Source organism: Phyllostomus discolor, chromosome 2 (assembly GCF_004126475.2).
Source record: "Phyllostomus discolor isolate MPI-MPIP mPhyDis1 chromosome 2, mPhyDis1.pri.v3, whole genome shotgun sequence".
NCBI classification, from domain to species: Eukaryota; Metazoa; Chordata; class Mammalia; order Chiroptera; family Phyllostomidae; genus Phyllostomus; species Phyllostomus discolor.
Window position 1 is genome coordinate 148607073 of NC_040904.2, and position 22279 is coordinate 148629351.

Genomic DNA, 22279 nt, shown 5'->3' on the forward strand with positions numbered 1-22279 from the left:
TCCTTTGTAGGTTACTGTCCCTGTAACTCTTGCTGCTTCTAGGATTCTCTCCTTTGTTTTTACCTTGGCTAATGTAATTATGATGTGCCTTGGTGTATTTCTTCTTGGGTCCAACTTCTTTGGGGCTCTCTGAGCTTCTTGGATTTCTTGGAAGACTGTTCCCTTTGCCAGATTGGGGAAGTTCTCCTTTATTATTTGTTCAAATACGTGCTCAATCTGTTGCTTTTCCCCTTCCGATTCTGGTACCCCTATTATTCGGATATTGGAACGTTTAAAGGTGTCTTGGATGCTCTTAATCTTTTCCTCAATTTTTTGAATTCTTATTTCATCATGCTTTCCTGCTTGGTTGATTCTATCTTCCTTCTGGTCCACTGTATTGTTTTGAGACTCATATTCCTTCCTTTCACTATTGGCTCTCCTCCGCTTGTCTTCCTGCATCTGTTTTATGGTAATCTGCATTCTTTCATCTAAATTTCGTCCAAAATCAACCAGTTCCGTGAGCTTTCTGATCACCAGTGTTTTGAACTGCGCATCTGATAGATTGGCTAGTTCTTGGTCGCTCAAAAGGATGAGTCCTGGGGGACTGATCTGCTCTGTTGAAAACATTTTTTTTTTTCCCCTGTCTCTCCTTTTTTTTTTTTTCCGGTCTGGTTGCTCTTGTTACGGTGGGGGGGCGGAGCCTTAGGTGCTCACCGGGGCTGGGCACCCCGGTCGCTAGATTGTGACGTTATAAGTGGGGGCGGGAGAAAACAATGGCGGTAGTTCCGTTCCCCTGGACTCAGACCCTTGTCTGGGCTTCTGGGCCGCGAGTTCTGCCCTGGTCCACAATCGCTACCCCTCTGGGTCTGCCAGCCGCAGCTTGCGTACTCAGGGATCACCGCTGCCTTCTTGTGCGCCGGATGGCTTTTGCGCCGATTTCGCGCCAAACCTTCCCCTGACCTCCGTGCACCGCCGACCCCAGCCAGCCCCGCGCCCGCCCGGCTGGTCTTCTCCTACCAGTCCGGATGAATGCATCTACTTCAACTTCTTGGCTGCCCGACTTCCATTCAGATAAATCCTCTGCCGGATCTGGGTGTTATTCTGATAGTAAATTATTGTTGTAAATTATTGGTTTTCTAATCTTGGTTGTACAAGGAGGTACAGTGCGTCCACCTATTCCTCCATCTTCTAGTTTTCATTATATTATACTAAAATACCATTTCACTCTTACTTCATTACTAACAAAGTAGTTTATAAACAGAAGGAATACTGTTTAAAATGATGAGAAGAGATAGGGAAAAGGGATAACTTTCAGAGACTATTTTGTTTAAGCACTTTTTGATTTATAGAAGAAACACATTTGACTGTAGACTTTTTAGAAAGTAATTATTTTTGTATATTTATTTTTGTAATAACTTTATTGAAATATAATTCATATACTATAACTTAAAATTACTTAACAAAAATAAAAATCGTGGCCTGCCTGGTGTGGCTTGGTGGGTTGGGTGTTGTCCTGCAAACTGAGGGGTTGCTGGTTCCTATCTTGGTCAGGGCACATGCCTGGGTTGCAGGCCAGGTCCCCAGTTGGTGGGGTGCAGGAGGTGGCTAATTGATGTTTCTCTTTTTCTCTCTCCACCTCCCTTCCCCTCTCTCTCTATAAATAAATAGAATCTTTAAAAGAAATCATGTGTAATCTTATCAGATAATACATGAAATATTTTGGTATACATCTTTAAATCTTTTTAAAGTACATTTTTCTTGGAGATAAGCATCCAATTTGAAGCAGCAAAATGATAGTATTAATTAGACAAAATTTCACTGATTCACAAGAATATGTGTCAAAATATACCTACAATAATTACTTTGTAAAAAAGATTCAAATTTCCAGCAGTAGTTACCTTGGGAAAGATGGGAGGGGGATTAGGTTTGTTGAGCGGGTAGTGAGGCAAAAGATATTTTAACTATCTTTAATGTTCTAAATTTTAAAAAGAATAAATTCAGTGTATTGCTTAAGTAATTAAACATTAATTTTAAAAACCCAGACATAAAAAGAGCTGTCACATGTATAAGTAAATTTTGAGAGGGGCAGTTATGATCAATGAAAGAGAATTAACGTGCCTAGTCTTAGCAGGAACAATAATTTCAAGAGCCTTGCCCTGCCAACATGGCCTCACCTCATTCCTACAATTATTTCCTGACTCATTAGTTCCAAAATCATTGATACTGCATCACACAATTAAGAAATATTGGAACCATTACAGTCATCAGAAATTCAGGTAGTCGAACTAGTTCTTAATTTTAATTCTCCTCTATAAATATGTTCTTGATTATCACTTTGACTCTTAAAAGAAACATGCTTAGAGTCAAACAATTTAACAATCATACATTGAAGACCTATATATTTTTAAAATATTCAGGAGCATTTGGAGTTAAAGTAACAAATACTTCATTAGGAGATTAAATAATTAAGCTGCATAATTGTGTTTACATCTTTAAAGCATGTACAATTCACCTGGGATTTGGTGGCTAAGTAATAGTTTTTCCTCATTGTGATAGCTTATTTAGAAAACAGCCTTTTCTCCTCAGGAAATGAAAGGAATTGAAATCACATAAGAAAGGTTTATTTTAAATATTTTTAGCAAAACAATCCACACCGTATCAAATTGTAATAGGAGACAATCCCCAGAAATGAGGATGGGTGGAGATGCTCCAAAGACAGCGCATGCATGCGTTAAACATGGCAACAGGGATGACCTGCATATGAAGCAGCAAAATGAGGCACATGGGGACTGGTGCCAAAAGCTGGGAGGGTAATGAGATTGGAAGGACATACCATCCCACCTATTTCCACTGTGCTGGGGGATTACAAAGGCAGTTTTAAAAAGTGGAACGCATGGAAAATGCATGTTTTTGCTCCCCCATCCCCTGGCTAGTGGGTATGTGGCTGGGGACTGAAGTTCCTGAGTGGTGGGTCTTGCCAGGATTCCCCCATACCCATTCCCCAGTGCTCCATGGCCTGTGTGGATGGGAGAACAGCAGGTTCCAGTAAGAGGGCAGAGGGGATGCTTGGGCCGGGAGCTCAGGGAGCGTGGATGGCTGGAAGCCCCATATTCCCTCCCCCAGATGGGAAGCCATGGTGGCTGTCTCCTGCCTGCCGCCCACACCAGTGCCTGCCTGTTGGGTATGTCCCCAGTACAGCCAGGGGACAGGCCCCATGCCCCTCCCTGACTGCTCTAAGCCTGATCAGAAGGGCTGTGGGCACTAGGTTGTAAGAAAGGAGGCAAGGGGGCTTGGACCAGTGGGTCCAGGGAGGTGGGTGGCTGGGCAGCAAGCCCCACGACCCTCCTCCATGCAGGAAGCTATGGGAAACCACCAGGGTGGTCACACTTCCCCAACGGGGAGGAGGCCCCATCCAGAAACCCGCTGTATTTTAAATAAAAATTCCTTTTTCCTTTACAGTCAACTCTGTCTCCAGAGTCTTTGCCTATGGACAGTGAGCATTAGGACCCAAGTGGTTGTTTGGTTGCAAAACTCCTTTAGAACATGGTTAATCACAGTGAAGAATAAAACTGAAAAGTAGAATTCACTTTAATTGAGGCTGTAATATAAAGGCGAGCACAACTTAAAAGGTGTATCATAGGAAATCAGAACATCTTCCAGTAAATTCTAGATTAGCAAATAAAAAATTATTACAATAATTTTCCAGTGATTCTTTGTTTCAATATGCCAATGTAAAGCATATTCCTATATACATTTGAAAGACAGCTAGAAAATACATTAAAGAATAATCAATTTGAGATAATTTCAGCTCAGAGGTCAACTAAAATATATAAGGTGCACATTTTTAGATACAAGATAGAACTCTCTTGCTTTTACTTAGAAATAATTTTTTCCATGCATTCTAATGGTCAAATGAGAAAAACATTTACTTTTTTTTTCATTACTAACACAATTGTAAATGGTAAGTAATGGAAGGAGTCCATGATATTATACTTGCACAGGCTTCTACACACATCAGTTTAAACCACTTAAAGTGGACATAACATTTGGATAACTGACACAGTATCATTTCTCTAGCACAGCTGAGAACCATTTTTAAATTTTATAACTTTTGCCCCTCACACTAGTATAAACAAACAAAATTTGTGTTTACATATAGGATCCAGTTCAACACGTTAGCTTTCAGTTCAATATACACCAATACATAGGGGCATTGTATTGAATAACTTCATTGCTCAAGAAGCTCCATTCAGCAGAAGAAAGGAATAGGTAAGTTCTAACTAGTCCTGTGTTTCACTAGAACATGTTGGCTGTTACAAGTGAGTAGGTGAGAGGAAAAATGCAGAATTCCACCACAGTGGAATATGGGAGGAGCTGTCATTTTCTCTTTGCCACTAAAATATTCTTCTTAGGATGAAACTTGAACATTTAGCTGAATTTACCACAGTTTCAACCTTTGTAAATGAGATAAAGTTCACTCCCTGGGCCAAAATCCACAAGCAGCTGTTGGGAGCAGGAGGGCGATAAGGACAGAAGAAAATAGATTCACCGCATTGTTATCAAGAATGGGTTTCCCTGCTATGTGCTTCACCTCTTTCGTTGGGCTGTTGACCACCATGCCAGTGCTTTCATCCCAACCTAGAGTGGAAAAGCCAAGTGAGGTCCAAAATCCAAATGACTTGACAAAAAAAAAAAAGTAGCTTTTCTCCTCAAAGGAAATAATCTTTGAAAAATTCTCAGCCACTTATAAAATGACATTAGTGGATAATCTACATAGTGAGAGAGACATGGAACCCTTCTATACAAAAGGCCTCTTTGAATAAATAGGTTTCAGTACCCCTCAATACTGTTCTTTCAACACTGCTAGAATTCATTCAGAAGTAGAAGAGAGAATAGGTAAAGCAGAGATGACATGAAGCTGGCAGACTGGCCCTGCCTATCCAGTGGTTTCCTTCCAAGACTAACCTGTGAGGCTCCTGAAAGCAGAGATCATGTCAGCAGCCTCTGTCATGGATACCCAGGACCCGGCAAGGTGCCAGCACAAAGGAGGCACACCTGGATTTACTGAATGAATTAACTGGTCCACCACAACTGTTTGTCAACCCACTTAATATGATCAGAAATTCTCCCAGTTAGAGCTCAGTTTAGAATAAAATTTAAGCTCTTCAAAAGAATATGTTTGTATGTGTGGGATTATTGAGTCTTTAGTGTGAATTAAAATCAGAATGATTCCTCCTCTGCATCAAGATGAGACTAACAAAATTGAGAGAACAAACATTTTGACTGGTGGGCAGGAGAGCAGAAGGGCAAGTAGATTATCTTAGGGCATGAACAGAATTGAGAGGACTATATTCAGGAGAACTCTCCAGACTCCCAGCCTCTTCATCATATGAATCAAAGGAAAAAAACATAGTTGATTAGAGTCTGAAGCAAATAACACCTAACCTAATATGTCAGTACACTGACGTGACACGAGAGCCTCAGAAGCAAAGCACAGAAAACTTTTGGGAAAACTGACTCTCCCATATATCTTAAGTGGTGCTAAAATCTCAGTAAAGAAGGAAGCAAGCATGATGTCACAGTGGGAAAGTAGGTGATATGTGTCTAGTTAGCTTAGTATAATAATTCTCTCTCAAATGGACTTGGACACCAATTGGAAGGAGGGAGCGTGAAAATGATTTGATCCCAGATATTCTGCTTTCCTGGGATTAGGTGAAGTCCCATTAGCAAAACCACGTGTTTCCTGCACTATCATATCCTCCTTACACAGCTTCTACTCATTTCTCTGCAGGACTAATTCTCTTTCAATCAGCTTAACAAGAAAGAATAAGAAAGTCAAAACTGTAGAAGAGACTTTGCCCAATAATTCCCGGTCTTTCACTCCTGGTGTCTTTGGGACTGTTTTCACTATTATATCTTACTTTCTTTTCCATTTCTTTAACACACCAGTAAGTTGCAATAATAAGGTCAAGTTCTTACCTGTATATTGCATTGTAGCTCCTAAATATGAGTCCACAATTGATCCTAGTAATCCAGCTATACCCCCAAATGCAATAATTGGCCACTGGGGAGCAGAAATGTCCAAATCATTAACAAAAACCAACTGTGTGAGGAAGAAGGCAATGCCCACAAAGGTACCACCAAGGAGACTCGAAGTGAGGCCCACCATGGTAACCCCTCCATTAGTCCCTGAAGAAGAAACAAGAGTAAAATCATCTGGTTAACAATCACCAAATACATAGTGGCAAGGAAAGCAAAAAACGCTGGTACTTATCCAATCAAGAGTAATTTTAGAAAAGAGTTCTCTTTTATTTAATCCAAATATCATGAGAACATAGCCTACTTAGAAAACAGTCTTTTCTCCTCAAGTGCTGACATTCTAAGCAGTAAGGTATAATGGTTCAGTGGAGCCACACTGCCTGGCTTGAATCTTAGTTCTGCCATTTCCAAGCTTTGTGACTATGGTGAAGTTACCTAACTTCTGTACGCCTTAGTTTCCTTGTTTGTAAGATAGAAATAAAAGAACCCACCCACACAGTTATTAATAGTACTTACTGGTAATCCATGTAGAACAGTGCCCTGCACATTGCAGGTACTCAAAGTATGTTAGTTGTTCATGATATGATGATAAGGAAGAAAAAAAGGAGAAAAGAAGGAGGGGAAAAAAAGGAAGATATAGGAGGAAAAGAAGAGTAGGAAAGAAGAGAAAGGGGAGGAAGAGGCAATGACAAAGACAAAAAAGAAATTGTGGACAATAATGGTAATGGGAAAAGAAGATACATGTTAAAGCACTAACTGCATAATACATCCACAAGAATAATCTATTGTTCCCTTCCTTTTCCTTTCCTAGTGATATGTCTGTGACTCAATCTCGGTGTTTCTGTATTGTTTATCTGGGGTTTGCTAACATTTCCTCCAAATATTATTTATTATTATCACCCATTTAATCCTACAGCACTTTTCCAATTAAGGAGAGTAGCAGTTTTTCAAAAGGCTCTTAAATAAAAAATACAATAAATCAAGGTATTTTTGTTCATTTTTTAAAAAAGAAACTTCAAGACTCACCCACTGGAACTTTCTCCCATGTTGTTATTAGCCTTGGTGAGCTTTTACTGAGAACGGTGCCAACTTCTGAAGCCCATGTGTCTCCTGCAGAGCAGGCCAGTGCAGCCAAGAGAGACAAACACATCCAGGAAGCAGTGTACTGCTTGGAAAAATCTATTGGGATTTCCCCGGGGCCATTTTCTATCATGTACAGTAGGGCCAGCTCTGTGGGTACGGCTCCATTACAGAACACCTGAACCCAATTCCTCTGCCCTCCTAGAGGTGAACAAGTAGAAAAAGAGGACAAGAAATGTTTTTATGTCAGAAGGAAAATTATGCTGCTTTAGGAACTTACATATTTTAATGTTAAGAAATTAAAAATGATGAAAGACTTTAAAACAACTAAAAGTGGGATCGCATCTTTGCCCACATTCTATATTGTTTTAGAATAATGGAAAAACTTTAGTGCTTCTAAAATGTTGCTGTTATTGTGGTGAAGTAATAATAAACTAAATCAGGCTGCTACTTAAAGTAATTCTCATATCAAATTTATCTGTTTCAATAGTCTAAACGTGTTTTGATTAAAAGCTTGTATGTTAGAGTGAAACAAAGTTACGTTTTAAAATAATGTCAAACATAATTCATTTACCTTCTTTATATTCTGAATCTAGAAGAGTGAAACAAAGTTACGTTTTAAAATAATGTCGAACATAATTCATTTACCTTCTTTATATTCTGAATCTAGACGCTTCTTTGTTTCTCCTTTCCATTTAGTGAGTTTTGAAGAAGAAAGGAAAAACATCAGCAAAGAAGTAAAAAAGCTGAAATTTGCAATGGTTAGGATAAATCCAACTACCAGCCCTGAAAGAAACACATATACACATAGAATTATACTTAGTTCATACATTAATACTGTAAAAAATGGATTTTTTCAGTTATTTTCATGTTATAACCTGAAATGTACACTTCCAATACTTTCCATTTTTACTAAGATATTACCAAACAGTAAAGTGAATGTCATTTTGATTGTGATGTATTTCTTACCATATTTTGATCTCCTTTCAAACAAACTATGCTATATAAATGTAAGATATTATTTTAGAAACACTTTTTATAATGGAGTTCCAGAACACAATATATTATTATTAAGTAATATGTGTTATATATACTATTTAGATAGATGGCTAGTCTGAAAAATTTTCAAATTAACTGTAAATCTCTCAGAGGAGGTAAGACTATAATATCTTTCAGGTTTTTATTTTTCACATTTCCCCCCACAGCCTGGTATTTGTTTTCCAAAATATAAGCTTTTTTAAATGCTTTTCCAAGAATTTTCACATACTTTTGTGTTGAGCCTCAGAAACTATGTAAGAAGATAGTGTACTTCTTAGCTAAGTTTCCCTGCTTAAACCTATGAAAACAATTCTGGATTGCCTGTGGAACCAAAAATGGAATAATGGAATATACTCTGTGAATGTGATTTTAGATTTTGAGACTTTTCTCTTTGCTTCTTTTGTTTGGCCAAAGAAGAAAGGGTTTATTCTTCATTTTCCCATGAGTGTCCAATATCCAGGAAGGCTTCTAAAATTTATAGTTCAATCAGGAAAACAAACAAAAGGGAAGCTTACATTTCATGACACAGAAGAGGAAAAAAAGGAAAGATGTGTTCCTGCTATCACAGCAATATGGAAAGAGGCTCTGACATCAATTGCTAAATCAAATATGCTTGAAACTTAAAAGAACTTGCTATGATTTGTTTAAGTAAAAAATTATAAAGCCTCTCCATAGGTAATTCTATAAGAAAAGTGCAAACATATGTTGAAATTAGCTTTTTAAATCATGCAGAAATTCCTTAAAAGCCTTTTGTTACAAAATATGAAAGTGTTATAGTGAGTAAAAATTAGTGTCAAGGTAGCAAAGTACTCTCACTTCTATTATTACAGTGGTAATTTAATCCTATAAAAATGAATTGGAGAGATGATTCCGGGAAGATGGAGGAGTAGGAAGCACCAGGAATCTGTGTTCCCACCCAGACAACAAATGAACTGGAAGAATATGTCTGATAAAACTATTTTGGAACCCTAGAGTCTGTCAAAGGCTTTTAACGTTCAGGGGAAGGTTTGGAAGGGAAACTGAATTTAATTTTTATTAATTTCAGCTCTTAGCTAGGTAGTAAATCTCCATCTACCACTCTTAGTAATGTGGCAGGCAGTGCAGGAGTTGCAGGAACAGGCTGAAGACAGCCTGTGAGAGTCAGGTGGGCAATAAGGACCTTGTTTTGCAAACATCAGGATTTGTGTTCTGATCGCTGACTGCTACTTCTGATCACAGAAGTCCAGACACAGCGCTGGAAACCATTGTTGCACTCTGTCTCACATTACTTCAAGCCCCTCCCTGTCTGACCAGGGCAACTTTCAGAGAATTGAAACAGCTGGTCCCCAACTTCCCTTCATTTTTCTGTGTTTCCTCCTTTTTGGAGCCAGACATTAAAGACTAGGGCATTCAGTCAATGATGAGAACTCATATTATCCTGAAGAGAAATGATGACTTAAAAGACTAGGACATTCAAAAGCAGCTACATTTATGGAAGAAATGAGGGAGTCACCATGCATACCTAGGGGAAGATGTAGGCTTAAAAAAGACTGAGAAGACCTTAGGTTTTACACCTCAAGCTGATCCTTGACACAGAGACAGCCTATAACAATAAAAAACAATACCAAAAAACAGAGGAAACCATGGGGACAAAGGAGATTCTGATTTCTAGAGTTATCAACTTACTCAACTTCAACAAAAATATCACACAGCACACAAAGAAACAGGAAAGTATGGCCCATTCGAAGGGAAAAAAATGAACAGAGACTATCACTGAGAAAGGCTAGATGGTGGGCCAACTAAACAAAGACTTTAAAACAACTGTCTTTTAAAGATGCTCAAAAGAATAAGGAAGACAAGGTGGAAGTCAGGAAAACAATGTATACACAATATTGAAATATAAACAGACAGAAAACTTAAACAAAAAACCAAAGGAAATACTAAAGCTGAAAACTGCAATAATAAACATTAAAAATTCACCAGGGACTCAAGGGCACATTTGATCAGGCAGAAGAAAGAATCATTGCACTTGAATATAGAACAATGGAAATTATTGAATCAGAAAAACCGAAACAAAGAAGACTGAAGAAAAGTGAAGAAGGCTTTCAGGACCTTAGGACACCATTAAGTGGATCAGTATACACATATGAAAATCCCAGGAGAAGAGAGAAGGAGAAGGGGCAGAGAAATTAGTTGAAGAAGTATTGGCTAAAAACATTCCATGTTTGATGAAAGACATGAATATAAACATGCAAGAAGCTCAACAAATTCCAAGTAGATAAATTCAAAGAGACCCACAATGCTGAACACACTATAATCAAACTTTTTTCAAAGACCTCTGTTTTTGAGAAGACAAAGAGAGGATCTTGAAAACAGTAAGAGGTAAGCAACTGGTCACAAAAAAAGGGATCCAGACTTCCAGCCAAGATGGAGGCATAGGTAGACACACTGTGCCTCCTCGTACTACCAAAAGAAGGATAACAATTTAAAAACAAAAAAACAAACAGAACTGACAGAAAATCAAACTGTATAGAAGTCTGATAACCAAGGAGTTAAAGAAGACACATTCATCTAGACCATATTCAGTTAATGGCTGTTGTCGAACTAACAAAAGTCTGCTCACATTCCTGAATGTATGTTGGAGCTTTGAATGAACTTCCAGGAAGCCAAAAAAAATGTTCAAACTCAATATGCCACCACACCCTGCTTATGCATGAACTTTCCTGACTGTTGCCCACAACCAATCAATAGTAGTAAATATTTCTTCCTTATAGACTTTACCCCTGCTTCATCCCTCCCCCCTTATCTACGGCCAGTGTAAATGCTTTCCAAAGATCTTTAAAATAGTCCCATCAGATCCCTTCACCAATAAGCTCCTAAGGCCCTATTTCATATGATAAAGACATTTTTTGTCTTTCCATTTGACTAGGCTGCTGGTGGTTTAAACTGTATGTCTAAGGACCTGATCTTTTTTTCTGGCTAGCATATAGCTCCATAACCCCTTTCTTTCACAAAACCTTTTGGCTGCAAAGGTTTTTTGTTTAACAACATGAGCACCTCAAGAACCAGAGCTTGGCAGGCTTGTCAAACACGGTACAATGAACAAGACCCTTTGATCTGCGACTTACATTACTGTTTCTCAGACTTCGTTCTTACCAAAGCAACCTTCTAACATAATCTGAATTCTCAAATAGCCTGATTACAAGAATACGGCATGCCTGAACAGAAATGTTTATATTCCAGTTGGCCTGGGAGTTCTGTATCTTATCAGATTAATAAAGTAACATTCTGGCTCATATATCAGTCCCTTGTGACAAGGGGCTGATATAAGCAGTATAAACCAGTTTTCTTGGCTCTGATAAGCTGTGGGTACCTGGCAGAATGAGGTTTCCATTTCAGAAAAACTGAACACCAGACCTGACTAAAAACAGGTGAAGGCCACCCTTGTGAGACCACAGGGAGCACAACCACTGGCCTTTCCTGTCAATATTCCATTTGTCCTGTACTTACAGCATCTTCTTCTGGGGGATTTCATGCCTCAAACCCATCTTATTTATCATCTGTCTCCCCTGACTATAAATGTAATCTGACAGTGGAATTTTTATCCATTTTGTTCACTGCGAAATTTTAACTGCCCAGAACAGTGCCTGGCTTACAGGCGACCCTCACTAAATATTTGTTGATTGACTGGATGAAAGAATGGTAAATCACTAAGCCTAATAGTCTTGGCAAGTGAAATTAAATTTAAAGTTGTCAAATCAAAAGCCTGATGACAAACTGTCTACACTGACATGTCCAAAGGAACACAATGGCTAAGTAGATTAAGCAATATTTCTCTGGAGCTAATTGCCTGCACAGTGCTTTATACAACAGTTTACAAGCATTTTCCCACATATCCTTTCATATGATTTACTCCTTATTCTGGAGATGCTCTCTTGGGGAGGCCAGAGCCCTCCACTTCAGTGTCTACCTGAAGCACTGCCTCAACCCCTCTCCTTCCCCTTTCCATCAACACTGAGCTATGTGTTCCTGTGTCGATGAGGACTCCAAATACCCAGATCCTGTGATGCTTTGAAACTTGTCTCAATCCTAAGCATGCTAAAGGCATAATATGACAAACCTTAGTAAAATTCCTAAGATTATGAATAGCAGTAATGAAAAAAAAACAATAATAACTTACATTTGTAAAATACTTATTGTGCATGCTAGGTACTATACTAAACATTTTGCATGGGTAACTCTTCATGATAAGTCAATGCTAAAAGCACTACTAACCCCTCTTATTTTACAGATAGGGAAATCACAACACTGAAAGTTTAAGTGACTTACAGTCATACTCCATAACGGTATTCCCAAGTACTATATTATACTTTAAGTCAGCATTATAAGTTTTTGTCCTTAAGGGAAAAAAGAACTACAAACAAAAAAAGATACCAACATTACATAGACTGAAATAATTAAGAAACTAACAGAGGTTTTAAAGTCATCTACATGTGTTTCCTAAGCACCTATTACGTGTGTAACACTATTCAAAGAAGCATGGGACCCAGGAGCATAAGATATACTCTGTCTTTGGAGACTTTATAATATGGTTGAAAGTAGATAATAAATTACTAACAGTGAATGTTTACACAATGCTTTATAGTTTAAAAAGATGTGTCGTCCCATATATTACCCTGTTTGACCCTTACCATGAGCCCGTAGGACCTACTTCACAAAAGATAAAGAACAGTGAGGCTCTGAAGATTTAGGCAATGTGGCATAGTTCACAGAGGTAGCAGGTGGCAGCCCTAGGATTCAAATACTTATCTCCTATTTCTAAATCAAGCTAGGGAGGCAATGAATAGAGGCCCAAGGGCTAGAACGCAGAAAAGAAAATGGTAGCAGAAAACAAAAGTGGAGATCAGAAAAACAAGAGAGGCAGGTTAATATACAACATGGAAGCCAAAGAAGACAGAATTTCAAGAAGGACTTAAGCTTTCTTGCATAAATTACAAGAATAATAAAAATCAAGGCAAGGCAGTTGCTACCTGAGGATATTTTTAGCAAAGCATATCTCTGTTACTATATTTAAGCAGAGACTGTTTAAATTATTTGTTATAAATGGGTTAATACTTCCAAAGTGCTTCTAGCAGTGCCCGACACATAGTGTGTACAATATAACACTTACAAAATAAATAAAACATAACAATTCCTAATACTTACTGATTATATGGTTAGGATAAAATTCTTACAAAAATATCAATACATCTGTTAGCTATTTTTTCCAATGGCTCTTTTATATTACACCTAGGAACAGTGCTCCAATGTTTCTGCTAGCAGATAATTGAATCCAACTAAAGAAGCATAGTAATCAATAATCAAGGTCCTCAAAAGTCTAGTCTATTAATTTACTTGGTACAAATTACAAAGTTAAATTTGTACATTACACTGAAAGTGTATGTTACTATTTGAAAATTTGACAGAATAGGAATGCTCAGCAATGCATAACTTTATCATTGTCTAATATATAACTGTGATTTATAGTCTCATATAATCAGAATTTAGAAAACAGTCTAAATTATATAAGCAAGCACATTATACAGTTAAACACTCAAAAGCAAAACATACCTCCTAAAGCCCCACTGTGATCTAGACTTTTCTTTTTAAGGCCATTAGATACAATCAAAACAGGAACAACAACAGAAAACAGCCAACGCCAAGGGGAAACAGGCTGCAAGTTACCTGAAAAATGAGAAAGGTAGAACATCAATTGTGTGAGTCCTGCATAGTTTAGTCTTGGCTGTAAATACTGACAACTGCATTCTGGATTAAAATACTGTCATAAATAAGGAAACTGAATTAAAGTCACAAAGTAAAACAGTTATGTTGAGACTTGTGTATTTTCAGAGAAACAATCCTACTCGCAATAACCAAGTAAGTCCCGTCCAAGTTTTAAAAACCATTTACAATTATTTATAATAATGGGTATTTCATAAGTATTTACAGATTTGAAATGAAGTCTTTTTGGATAGGAGGCATGTATTCAATCTCAATAGCATAGAACAAACTTCTTTCATAACAACATCCAATATTCCTCTCTCTGCCTTTCAGAGATTTGTTTTTTAAAGTAACATTTTCACATGTCACACACCTCAGGATTCAACAGTTGGCAACTGATTTTTCCAAAGATTCCATCCAGCCCACAAATGTTTTGTTTGGCTAGCATAGCATTTTTAAACAATTTAAGATAAAACAAACAATCCCAAAAAATAAATAATTTGAGTTAATGTTTAAAGATTAGTAGATTTCATATACAAATTCAGTTTCTTGGCTTCTGTTTTAAAAACGAAACTTTGGCCACGTGGCAGAACTGACAAGCAAAGAGAGGCTGCCTCTTTCGGAGGGATCACTGTTTTCTCATTTGAAGTCCTGGCCATTCCTGACCAACTCAACACCAAGGTTGAGGGTCTACAATAAAGGAAAATGTGAACTACTACTTGTGCCCATGTTTCTATCAAAAATAAGAAAATTAGAGACAAAGAAGGTCAAATGTTTAATGGGAAAACTATTCCCTTGTATTTAATATATACAAAGACATGGGACAGCTTCACTTATTTGCATCAGGTGCCTGGCCTCAGGCAGACCCGCAATTTACATACAAATCCTGTTTTATTCTATTTAGTTAATATTGGCATTAAGGAACATCTTCTCCTCCCGTGTCTCTCTTCCCAAACCCTCATCCCCTGCTGTGACTCATGATGAAAGAACAGCTCTGAAACCTTCTGTATCCTGAAGAACACCTGTCTGATTATTCACGTGCCTCTCTGAAAAAGAACTAAGGTCTGAACTGGCAATCACTTAACATACAATCCTTTAGGAGTTCACTTTCTCAATCTACTTGTCACTTTTCCTCTTGAACTTAACAGTGTTTTGTTTTTATAGGTGAACCAAGGGAGTTTGTGTAAAGGCATACTTATGCTCTAAAGCAGATTCAAAACCTTAAAGCTTTGAGGCTGGAGTACCTCCTATTTATGCAAAGTGGCTTCAGATTTTAAAAGAAGTCTGTTCTTTTAAAGTGACTGAACAGCAAATTCTCTACATCTCCAAATACAAGCACTATATCATCTTTTATTTTTACAGGGCAAATGAAACTGATAAATTATGCTACGGATATTCTTATTGAAAGCGTAGCGTCACTGCAATAGCTTTATGAAACTCTGCCTCAGTTCTCATCAAGATACATGTAATAATTACTTAATACATAAAAACACTTTGAAATAGGTATATAACCAATATTTTCACAAGTAGCATTTAGTAAAGGGTTTACAACGTTCAAGGCACTGTTTATATTTTCTGGTAAATTAAATACAGGCTGCAGAAGTTAAGCGAACACAATTCATTACCATTCAAAGAATACGAGTTTTTGTTTCACAATAGTACAATTATAAATTTTACCGATTAGTGTATTAAAAAAGGACTTAGGACACTCATTCTTACCATAATAGGTGTTTGCAGTCATAGAAATAATCCAGAAAGCTAAAGAAATGCAAATTACCAGACTCAATATAACTATATTAGTTATCATCTTTATATATTTTTTGCATATATTTTCGTCAAGATCTGTCATGGAAAATAAGGATATGAGCACCTGGGGGAGAAAATACATAGCATTTCCGAAAGAAAAAAAAGTCATTCAAGTTGCCCACAAAACACTTGTGCGGAAGCGAAAATAAATGCCAACATCTTCCACCGATCACAAAAATAATATAAACCCAAACTATTTCTGGAAATAGTCACTAGAGGAGAGCTCAAACTGCTAAGGAAAAGTGCGTCCACTCAGAGCGCCGGCCTCCCGACCGCGGTCTCCTCGTGCAGCGCCGAGAGCCGGAAGGGGAGAAGAGGAGCCGGAGCAGCCAGTCCGTGGCCCAGAGACGGCGAGTTCCGCCGCCCGCCCGCGCGCCTCGCTGACTGAACTGGCAGAATGCGAAAGCCGACCTCTGGCGCGTCGCAGCAGCCAAGCAGGCGCGACCGAGAGCGGTCACGTCTGGACTGCCGTTTGCGCTACCCTGGCGTTCAGGCCCAGCCGACCACAGTCAAGGATCCCGGGTCTCAGCCCGCGCCCCGCCAGTCTCCACCTCTGGGGCTCTGGTAGTGAGTGCATGCGCAGTGGCCGCCCGCCGACACTGCCTCGCTCACGTGAGCGTGTGAAGGGCGTCGCGAAGGGCAGGCGTGTGGGGCGTACCACAAGGGACGGCCAAGGCTAGTCCTCGGAGGGTTTGTGGTGCTGCTCAGAATACTGGAGATGTCTACCACGTTAGGTCCTTGCTTTTGAGGACACTTGCAAGCGCTGAAAAGTGAAACCACCACCTGGGTAGTAATAGAATAAAGGAATGCAGGTGAATTTAGACCCAGTAAGTCCATTTCAAGCAAAATATTCAAATACTGTTTCATCTACGGGGAGTTCATGACATAATATTATGGATTTGGGGGGAGCATATATTGTGTTGTAAAAACGGAATTTTATGATGGCGAAAAATGACTTAAAACATCGTATATACCTATCATATAAACCCAGCAACTGGGCACTGCTGGCTGCTAGAGATGTAAAGATAAAGCTAGACATAGATTCTGCTGTTGAGCTCCCAAATTATTATCATGACACTACTTTCAGTGTGGACATCTGTACCCACATCTCTTCTCTGAAGTGTGTGCATTCAGTCAATTCATTAGGAAAGAAGAGCGTCATTAACCAGTAACAATCGGACTCTCGTGGCTCATTTCACATTTTATTTTAAATAAACTTTGTTTGCCTGGGTTAACAATAAATAATTGATAGTTACATTTTGTTTAATAACTGTTTCAGTTAATTCCTAACAATTGTAAGAAGAGGCGAGTTAGTTTCAGACATAGAACCCAAGTGTGTTTTAACCCACTAAAAGTACTTCTAAAAACTCAAACTATTTTGAATTTAAAAATATGTGCCAAGACAACTTAACACTCTTTCCTTTGATGAGAAATCTAATTGACTACATAGTTCATTAAGAATCAAATCAAGTAGGACTAAATGGTAGTGGCCTTCTCTTATTAGACTACATGCATGGTATGGTCTTCATGTAGAAATTCATTTTGTGCCCACTCTTTTAGTCTGTTCAGCACAAATGGCTGGATTACCTCAGAAAGCTGACTGGCCAATATCAGTGACACCAAACAATTTTATTAATGTTTTAGCATATTGACCTTGTTTTTGTCTCTTAGACAAAATTATAAACCAATCTTGCTTTCCACCCTGCCTTACTTTACTACAATCACAGGGTAACACTGTCTTGATGTTGGGGTTTGGAGATGTTTGTGTCCAACAGAAAATCATGGGCTAGCTGTGTCAGGCCTTTCCTAACACACTGTCAGGCTAGTTCCTGGTTGTCAGGAATGATTTTCTCTTTCTCATAACTGTCTGGCTCTCATTGCCTATTAAATAATAAATAATAGTGCCAGTCACTGACCCTTCAAGTAAACATTTAACTTGTTTTTTCTGTGTCCAAATTATTGCTGTTGTCCCCCATAAATAAATTTCTTAGCTTAAGACTGAAACAACTTGGAAGAATTAATGTAGCTAAGAGATACTATTCTTTTAAAAAACCCATTTAACAGTTTGATAATTTTTATAGACTTTAAAAGCTTTAAAAATTTCAACAAAGTCTTTTTCTATTTCTTTAAAAGCCATTTTCTAGAAACAGATGATTTCTGGTTAAGCATTTCTTAAGCTATTACATTCCTCAAGATGCTACCTTACACTCCCACTCCCCACCCAACACCTCTAATCAAATTTAAGGTTGAGAATTTTCTTATACTCATAGGATTGTGAAATGCATTGTTAAAGGCTCTGAGAAGTTAAGAAACTTGAAAATCTTTAACTTTTTAAAATTTTTTATTTATTGACTTAGAGAAAGAAAGAGACATCGATTAGTTTTTCCACTTATTTATACATTCATTGGTTGCTCCTTCTATGTGTCCTGATGGGGTTTCAAACCTACAACCTTGGTGTATCAGGATGACGCTCTAAAGAACTGAGTATGTTACCCTCAGAAAATATGAGTTTGAGAATTTCTATAGTAATCAGAGTAACAGACTGAAAATTTATTATTGCATTAATAACCTTTAAATGTCACAATATAAATACCTATTTGTTTATTCTTTGGCATAAACAAGTTTGGAATTTTCTGGGATAGACATTTGGTACTTAACACCAATTATAAAAATCACCCAATGGCAAAAAGCCATTGTCAAGAAAGTAGATTACATGTACAATCCCTTTGAATCTAAGCCAGAGGAGTGGTTTAGGTTTCCTGAAATCTAGTATTTGAATGCCTAATATATAATATACAAGGTTTGTCTGGAAAAAATCCAGCCATTGTTAATATAAGGAGAGAATGGTTTGTGTGACATTGATGTAACCTGGCAGCCAAGGAAAGTGGACTGGAATGCACATGCATGAACTATGATGACTTCACTGTACTAGTCAGTGGAGACAGTGATGCCATTGGGTGAGCGTGTGTACTGTGTGGCTGTCCCATTCAAAATGACTGAGCAAGTAGAACAACAAATCTCCATCAAATTTTGTGTTAAGGTTGAACATTCCTCTGTGGAAACTGTTGGGGTGATTCAGAAGGCCACAGCTATGGGAAACTGGTGATTGGCAGCTTCATCATGACAACGCCACTGGCTCACGCACCACCTCTCTTGCAGCATTTTTTTGGCAAAACAGCAAATCATCCAGGTGACTCAGCCTCCCTACAACCCAGATTTGGTGTCCTGTGACTTCTGGCTTGTCCTAAAACTAAAATCATGTTTGAAAGGGAAGAGATTTCAGACTGTTGAAGAGATTCAGGAAAATATGACCGGGCAGCTGATGGCAATTGGGAGAACTGTGTGAAGTTCCATGGTGCCTACTTTGAAAGGGAACTGACTCATCATTGTCCTATGTACAATGTTTCTTGTATCTTGTATTTTATTCAATATGTGCCTCTATTTTTCATATTACATGATTGGATACCTTCTGGACAGTCCTTATATACATGTCAGACCCCCAAATAAAAAATATCTACATACACTTCCTTGAAGGCACAGCAGATGAAACTATGTATGTAGACAATTACATTATAGTAGTATGACTTTATCCAAGTTATGTATAAAACAAGACACAAGGAGTAAAGGACTTATGTTACCCTGATATGTTAAAGCAGTGATTTTTCAACCAGTGTGCTGCAATTTTTTGAAAAACATGCAATACCTATTCAGTCAGGGTCACTGACTGTTTTTCCCTTAGATTATCAAATAAAAAAATTACAACAGCCAACCCAACAGCCATCTGGTGTGAATGAATCAAAATTATACCTATTTTCTTTTTGTCTTGTCAAATGGGCCCAAAATATATTTTTTGGTGTGCTGCAGCATTTTAGTAGTTAGTTTAGGTGTACCATGAGATGCAAAAGGTTAAAATCACTGTGTTGGAGGTGTCACAGAGAGGGAGTGTCAGAGCTAAGTCTTGAAAGGTGACAAGGCATTTGTTACCAGACTAAGGGAAAGACAATCTGTAAGGGTTTGGTGGTTATGAAGGGTATGAAAATACAAAGTTCACGAGAATGGAGTTACAGATAAGTTTGAAATATCTAAATAATTAGACTGAAAATTAATCTGAGAGCTAGGTACACATCTGCTTTCTTGGCATTAAAGATTTTTAAAAAGTTTTTGAGCACAAACTAATAGCCTAGGCAGTAAACTGAAGCTGGTAAGTTGAATTAGAGTCAATTCTTTCTAAAAGGGCATTAGGAAGAGGGTATGGAACTGTGAGGGCAGGAGTAAATGGAATATTTTTTTTTTTCCCCAGTAGCCTAGAGGACAGGATCTTGTCTGGTTCATCCTGGTTTGTTCAGTGTCTCTTAGTGAATGTTAAAATAGCATGTTTTGAGTTAAAGCATTAAGCAGTTATTTTAATAATCAGAAAAAAATTAAGAAAAATCACAACTTAGTTTCTTTTTTATTAAGATAATGCTTTGATAATCATATCTACAAATGAATGTTTTTGTTAACCTGAAATTGTCAGGGTACATAAAATTTTTATAGCTCTTCTTATATCTGGTTAGATTGCATAACCAGTATTTAAAACAGTACAAATAAACTATAATAGATGTTTAGATACAAGCTGAGCAACAAAAATAATATTGATGATTCCTCTTTTAGGCTTTACATATCTTTGTTTTATTAACAGCTTGCTTCAATTTAGGGAGAACTTCTACAGAAGTATCCGGGGGGAGGTTAACTTAGGGGAAGGACTTCCACAGAAATGTACATGTACAGTTTTTGGAAATAATAGACATGATAGTAATGTCCTTGGAAAAGTCTTTAATATCAACATACTCAGAATACATTCTTGTGAATATAGTATGCAGCTGTTTAATACACATTATAAAACCATTATTTTTAGAAACTTTCCAACTTCCTAAATACCAAAGAATCCCACATGCTGGCATAAAGTTGAATCATTTTCTATATATTATACCAAAGTTAAAATTTACCCGTATTCTAACATTGAGAAATGAGATAGAACAGCAACATTATAGTCTACTTAGAAAAGATTAACAATGACTTTATAGACTATATTATATAGATAAAATTTTTGTTTTAGTTTTTTTGGGACACATGACTTGTCCTATTTTAATAACATAATTTATGTATTTAACAGGGGCTTATAATGTGGTGGGCAGGATAAATTTGGAGGCTGAAGATCAATGTTCCACCTAGAACTTCCTAGATAAACTAGTATTCTACCCCTTGTGCCAGTTTGCACACAGTAAATGTCTGAATGAGTAAGCTATATCAACACAGATTTCTTCAGCTGTACATTGGAGATATCGCCTGCCACACAGAATATTTGTAAAGAACAAGTATGAAAACTAATGGGTGCTACAGTGTTTTGTTAACTTCAAGACTCAGCTAAAATAATTTTAAAGATCTGAGTTAGTAGGGTTTGTTATTTTGTAACAATATCAAGTGTCAAACTCCAGTACTTGGCTTTGATGCAGTATTTTATTTAGTTATGTTTTTCTGTTAACAAAGACACCATTAACAACACATTTGTTCAGTGTTCATTTTAAAGGGGAAAAATGTCTTACAACTTATTAAAAGAAAACACTATGTAATTCAGGTCAACATCAGTGTCCTTTTACTTCCTTTGGTTGTCATAAGAAATCTTTATTTCAAAAGTATTTCATTATAAAAAGGTCTTAAGTTTATGTTCTCACTAAATTCCAATTCAAAACCATTTATAGCATTTATCATATTGTATGAAACATATTCTTTCTCTCAGGAGACTTTGAATAACTTAAAGCTAAAAAATTGAGTCAAATTCATCTTTATATCAAGTAACTAGCCTTTGGCTGGTTCTTTGTAGAAGTTAGTGCCTAGTAGACATAGAATGAATGAATAGAAGAAATGCATTTGGTGTCCAGTAGAAGACCAAAGAGCTATTATAATTTTGATAGTTTTATAGTGTATGGTCAAAGTGAAAGTGATAAGTTTATCAACAAACTAAAAACAAATTTAAAATTCATATTTTCTATGAATGAGACTATTTTTAAGGTAGACAGATGTTTGTTAATGAAAGAATTTGATGCAGGGAGAGTGTGGAGCATATTATCAGGACAGCAACATGAAAATGACATAGGGGAAAAAAACCCAAAATATTTTTACTTAAAAAAACTGAGCAGCTTATTCAGTGGTCTGAAATAATAATGATTAACGTTGCCAAAAGCTTGTTTTCATAATGTTCATTTTTGTGATTTTTAAAATGTTATATTAAGATACCAAGATATTGTAGATGGGAATCAGCCTGTTAGTTTTGTTTTGTATTGGGGAGGAGTGGTGAACCACATGATAGTCTGTATTTGGAAAATATTAAGTAATCATTTAAACAATTTATGTTTAAACGATTTATGTTTAAATGACTATTTGCCTAACTTACTGGTATAAAGTAGATATGGTCAGTGTTTGCTGAAGATTAAGGCTATGTATAAAAAGACATTTGAAACTATATTAGAAAAAAATGTAATGATAATTCCAAGGAACTACGTCTAATATTAAGATAAAAATGACTAACAAGGTTTACAATACAGGGTGGGGCAAAAGT

General features: G+C 37.2%; 1 protein-coding gene and 1 long non-coding RNA gene across 3 annotated transcripts; one reads left to right on the top strand and one right to left on the bottom strand.

The window, feature by feature from the left end:
- Positions 1-3543: 3543 nt before the first annotated feature.
- Positions 3544-16260, bottom strand: TMEM19 (transmembrane protein 19). Of its 2 annotated transcripts, XM_036018678.1 has the most exons (7): positions 15870-15954; positions 15595-15745; positions 13726-13839; positions 7747-7884; positions 7045-7299; positions 5959-6168; positions 3544-4617 (listed from the first exon to the last, which is right to left on the bottom strand). In XM_036018678.1, the coding sequence occupies exons 2-7, from the start codon at positions 15722-15724 to the stop codon at positions 4454-4456; spliced, it is 1011 nt and encodes a 336-aa protein (XP_035874571.1). In that variant the 5' UTR covers positions 15725-15745; positions 15870-15954; the 3' UTR covers positions 3544-4453. The 2 variants fall into 2 exon arrangements, with proteins under 2 accessions (XP_035874571.1, XP_028388948.1); XM_028533147.2 differs by having other exon boundaries at positions 15595-16260.
- A 116-nt stretch (positions 16261-16376) lies between these two features.
- LOC118499018 lies at positions 16377-17445 on the top strand. The gene is made up of 2 exons (XR_004901518.1): positions 16377-16508; positions 16673-17445. It is a non-coding gene; the product is annotated as an uncharacterized LOC118499018 (long non-coding RNA).
- Positions 17446-22279: the final 4834 nt, after the last annotated feature.